This window comes from Otolemur garnettii, unplaced genomic scaffold (genome assembly GCF_000181295.1).
Source record: "Otolemur garnettii isolate 467f Iridium unplaced genomic scaffold, OtoGar3 scaffold00022, whole genome shotgun sequence".
Classification (NCBI taxonomy): Eukaryota; Metazoa; Chordata; class Mammalia; order Primates; family Galagidae; genus Otolemur; species Otolemur garnettii.
The window spans coordinates 22,945,043-22,950,868 of record NW_003852417.1 but is presented as its reverse complement, the minus strand read 5'-3'; the positions used below and the strand labels follow the sequence as shown (position 1 = coordinate 22,950,868).

Below are 5,826 nucleotides of genomic sequence, written 5' to 3'. Positions count from 1 at the left end.
AAAAAAAAATAGCCAGATGTTGTGGCAAGCGCCTATAGTCCCAGCTACTTGGGAGGCTGAGGCAAGAGAATCACTTAAGCCTAGGAGTTTAAGGTTGCTGTGAGCTGTGATGCCACGGCACTCTACCAAAGGCGACATAGTGAGATTCTGTTGCAAAAAATAAAAAATAAAAATAAGACTAACATTAACACTTAAAAATTATTTGCCCAACTTAAGACTCTTTTGTATTTCTTTCTGGCTATGCTTTATTTGTTGTTTGATTTTTATTTTCACTGGTTGTAATTACAAGGCATTAGAAATGTCAGGATCCCACTACCAAAAAAGAGCCCTTGAGCTTAGGATCACTTGTACCCAGAGTTCAAGGCTGTAGTGCACTATGAATGTGCCTGTGAATAGCCACTGCACTCTAGCCTGGGCAACACAGTGAGACCCCATCTCAAAATAAGAAAATAAATTTTAAAATTTTCTTAAATGATCTGTTTTTTAATCCACTGTTATAGTTCCATGGCAAAGAAAACTTTATTTATGAGACATGCTACTCCTTAGAAACACATTCTTCTTAGTAAAGTATCACAAGAATGGAAAAGCAAATATCCCATGTACCCAATACTAATATGACGCCAGTAGATGATCTAATTTGTGCCCACATAAGAGAAAAACTCACCTCAATTCCAGCTGGGAGGAGGAGGAACAAGAAAGTGGGGAGAGGGGAGGAGGGGAAGGGACTGATTTGCTCCCACTTAACGGGCACAATGTCAGGGTATATAGCACACCTTTTGGGTGCAGGACACAACTACAAGAGGGAGTCTAACTAACGAACGCATCGTAATCTATATGTAATCGTAATGTGTATCCTCACATTAACCTGAACTTAAAATATATATATATATATACATACAGTAGAACCTCCATAGTTGACCACCTCAAGCTGACCTAATTTTCCTAGACCAGACGTGTACCACGTGTACAAATCAGTACAAGTGGCCTAGTTCCTTGTGTTGACCTCCTCCATATGTTGACCAGTCTGTTATAGTCTGTAACCCCTTGGGAGGTTCTACTGTTACTTCTTTTTACTATGCCCCTACAACTTACCTAAATCTCCACATAAATCTTGGACTGTTTATAATACACAGATGTCTTCCATAAACTCTTTTGTGTTGCACCCCCAAGCACATGGTATTTGAATGTAATTCCTTCCCAGCTAAATCCTAGCATATTTTATCCCCTTTCATCTATCTTTCTTACCTAAGTTTTATCTTTGTAACAAAAATTTTATTTATACAAAATATACTTGAGTATATAAAATAAAGCTAAGGACCCACTTCATTTATAGTATTTCTTCCCAGTAATCTCCTATCTCACTGCCAGATAACCACTGTTATGAATTTAAGTGGTACTTTCAAAATATTTGGATAGCCTGTCCTCTCTGAAACGGTTTCTTATCTCTATGTAGAATTTCCTATCTTGCAGTGTCCTATAAATAAAGATTAAGGTCCACCCTTTTCTTTATTTAAAAAAAAGATTAAAAAATAAAATATTTTTTATGTTTACATATATAAAACTACATACAAAAAAAATAGGGATTTTATCTTAAACAATCATTATCATTGTATGAATCATTCTATAAAAGCTTTCTCAATACAGTAATATAACTGAAAGTTACTACTGGTGATTCATAGAAATCTAACTCCTCGATCCTTTCAACTGTTAGATCATAATCTATTACACAAACATATTTTATTTAGCTATTGTCCTTCTGATGGCCATTTAAGATGCTTCCAATTTTTCACTGCAGTAACCATCCATTATATGCCTCTATGCACATAAAAGCAATTAACTCCCGAGGGTAGATAAGTAAAAGTGGAATTGCTAGGCAACAGGGTGTGTCCAATTTTTTTTCTTAAATATTCAATCTCCCTCCAAAATAAATAACACTACACGTATCAACTCCCACCATCAACATTTGAGAATCCCATTTCCCTCCTTTTCTCCCTTACAATTCAAAAGGTACCCAGGGCTCTGCTGCCTCTACTAATCCCCTTCCCTCCTATTCACTGAGAGCACTAGTCCCAGGCCTTCAGCGACCCCACCAACTTCCTATGTGTTTGAGGAATCCTAAAGCCTGTAGCAAAGAGGCAGAATTCAGGTATCCCTAAAATACCTGACCATATCAAGAAAACATGGGTTTTGAGCACCCCAAATCCAAAGAAACTATCTATAAATAAGCTTATGTTCTATTATATCATGGTACAATTTGTCAGGTATGTGTTACATAACTTTATGAGGACTGCCCTAGGAAACTAAAAATTACATATTAAAATGGTACACACACACATACATATAAAGATAGCTTCTACATGGAAAAACTGAGTTCCAAACAGAAACTTAAATTGGAAATTGCTCATACAGTAGTACCCCCTCATCATGTTCATACTCCACGGTTTCAGTTTACCCATGCTCAATCACGGTCCAAACGTACATGAATACAGTACAACAAAGTACTTAGAGAAAGAGAGAGGCCTGTGCCACATTCACAGAACTTTTAATATAATATACTATAGATATCCTATTATTAGTTATTGCTATTATTCTCTTACTGTGCCTAACTTATAAATTAAACTTTATTATAGGTATGGACAGATAAGAAAAAACAAAGGCTAAATAGCAGCGATTCTCAACCTGTGAGTCACAACCCACAGGAACTGTATTAAAGGGTCGCAGCATTAGGAAGGTTGAAAACCACTGCTATATAGGGTTTAGCATATGCATGCTTTCAAGCAGGCGTCCTCAAACTGAGGCCCGCCTAGGACATTTATCTGGCCCACCGGGTGTTTTTGCCGCTGCTGCCTGTCCTGCTTAGCAGCTGACTCGTCCCGGGGCCTGCAGCCAGCCCTCCAACAGTCTGAGGGATAGTGAACTGTCCCCTTGTTTAAAAAGTTTGAGGACCTCCGCTTTAAAGTATCCACTGTGGGCCTTAGAACATATCCCCCAAGATAAGTGGGGCCTACTGTATTCAATTGCCAGTGTGCAATGAGATGCTATTTTAATTTTTCATAGTTTTTTCCAATGCAACCTAGAATTCATATGTACACTACCACAGCTTTAGCAAGTTTATCCCATTCACATCAACTCATGCACATCCATAGACTTCAAACTAATTTTAATACAAAATAACTTAAAACCAAAACCCAATTCTATCACTTACTAGCCATATGCCCTTCAGTAAATTTTATTTTCTTCATTTTAACATGTAATAATAATTCCCAGTTCCGGAGAGTGACTGGAATGATTAAATTGGAGCATATTCTTTAGTTCTACCCTATAAAATGAAGATATACTAGTGCCTACTAAATGAGGTTCATGAAATATTTAAATAAGTTAAAATTATATAAAGTGCTTAGAATGGTACCTGGTATTATAAAAATATCTGCTATTATTATTACTATTACTATTAATAAGATCTCAGAGTAGTTATATGTAAAAATGAAGCTTCAATGCATGATCTCCTGAAATATAACCAGGTTCTAAATTCTCATGCACTATAATTCAAAGACACCAGATACCCCTAAAATTAGCAATGTATTCTGTAAGGCCTTCCTTCATAGATTCTCTATTGGCAGCCTGCTCTCAACAGACTAAGACTAAACTGCTGAAGTTCATGACAGAGTTCACTTTATCAGAGCCTTTAGGTTTTGACCAGGGACTGGTTGTATTCGTTCTCCTCTGTACAAAGTTTAGAAAATCACAGACCTTCAAGACACTGGATGCAAAGTGGTGTCATACAGGACACAGGGATACCTCATTCCCTTAGAACAACAGCAAAAGTATAAATGGCAAAAAGTCAAGCAATTACATCAAAATCAAGAAAGTAAAATCTGGAATTACATTTACAACACTAACTTAGCCTATTATGCCCCCTCCCCAAAACTCAAAACTCACCAAGGTTCATCAGTAGGTTCCCAACAAACGAGACATACACTACAAGTAAAACACATGGCTCTATCATCTCCAGATGAGGCAGGCTGCAAAATTACAGAAAGGAGACAAAAAAGTAAATTATTATTAAAACAGCTTCATAATAAAAATTTTTTTCAAAAGTTCATAATTATAAGTAAAATTCCATACTGCAACAAAGAAAATTAGCCTTATACTATTAGCTCCCAATACCACAAGGAAACTTTCAAATGTTTATGGACTGGCTATGTTATTTGAAAAATAGTGTTTCAGGTGGCGCCTGTGGCTCAGTGGGTAAGGCACGGGCCCAATATACCAAGGCTGGCAGGTTTGAACCACCGCAGCCAAACTGCAACAAAAAAGTAGTCGAGCGTTGTGGTGGGTGCCTCTGGTCCCAGCTACTCGGGAGGCTGAGGGAACAGAATCGCCTAAGCCCAGGAGTTAGAGGTTGCTGTGACCTGTGACACCAAAGCACTCTACCGAGGGTGATAAAATGAGATTCTGTCTCTAGAAAAAAAAAAAAAGAAAGAAAATAGTGTTTCATCTCGTATATTTATTTATTTTTATTTTTTTTATTTTTTTTATTTTTTTTATTTTTTGAGACAGAGCCTCAAGCTGTCTCCCTGGGTAGAGTGCCGTGGCATTACAGCTCACAGCAACCTCCAACTCCTGGGCTCAAGCGAGTCTCCTGCCTCCGCCTCCCAAGTAGCTGGGACCACAGGCGCCCGCCACAACGCCCGGCTATCTTCTGGTTGCAGCCATCATTGTTGTTTGGCAGGTCCGGGCTGGGGATTCGAACCCGCCACCTTAGGTGTACGTGGCTGGCGCCCTAGCCGGTTGAGCTATAGGCGCCGAGCCCATCTCGTATATTTAGTGGAAAACAACCACTAAAACAAACACTGAAACACACATATACTTAATCCAAAAGAGTCTAATAGTTTATTATTAAGTACTGAATCCCATATTACCACACAAGAAAAGCAAGTAAAAAGGAAAAACAAACTCTTCAATTAAATTCATGTCATACTCCTTTTCTTTTTTAAAGAGACAGGGTCACAATTTATCACCCAGGCTGGAGAGTAGTGGCCCAATCTAGCTCCATGCAACCTCAAATTCTTGTACTCAAGTGATCCTCTTACATAGCTGGGACTATAATCACACTACCACTATAGCTAATTTTTCTATATTTTTGAAAAATTGGTCTAAGTTGCTCAGGCTGGTCTCAAACTCCTGGGCTCAAATAATCCTCTTATTTTGACCTTCCAAAGTACTGGAATCAGAGGTGTGAACCACTATATGAACTCAAATTTCTGTAATATTCTTTAGGACACAAGGAACTAAATGCTATGTATATTTTAGTTCAGGTTTTGATCCACAAAATTACTCAAACTTACATGTTTTATAATATTTACTATATTATTTTACTATTTTGCAATTACTCAAAATTATATGTTTTATAATATTTACTATATTATTTTATATAAGTATAATTAGTGTTATAATTTATATATTTTAAGCATTATATATAAAAATACATACATTTCAGTTCATGTTTTGAATACATATAATATGAACTGAAATATATCTGAAAACTAACATTCATAACTGTGAATATGTATACCTTATAGATGCAAAACTATCATAAGTTTTAGAAGATTCAGAATAATCAGCCCCTAACACAAGCAGGGGCTTGTTATTTAATTATTATTAAATTAATATTATTTAATCTCATTGAAAAGACAATATAATGCATGGCAACTCAAAAGAAAAAATATCAAGGGGCTCGGCGCCTGTGGCTCAAGTGGCTAAGGCGCCAGCTACATACACCTAAGGTGGCGGGTTCGAATCCCCAGCCTGGGCCCGCCAAACAAC

The 5,826-nt window shown here is 37.1% G+C and overlaps 1 protein-coding gene across 1 annotated transcript in view; it reads right to left on the bottom strand.

Annotated features, from left to right (window-relative positions):
* BIRC6 (baculoviral IAP repeat containing 6) overlaps positions 1–5,826 on the bottom strand; it is a 271,529-nt gene that overhangs the window by 213,010 nt on the left and 52,693 nt on the right. Inside the window, exon 6 of the mRNA XM_023511826.1 lies at positions 3,940–4,022. Coding sequence (XP_023367594.1) covers positions 3,940–4,022 — 83 coding nt within the window. The remainder of the gene's footprint in view (positions 1–3,939; positions 4,023–5,826) is intronic.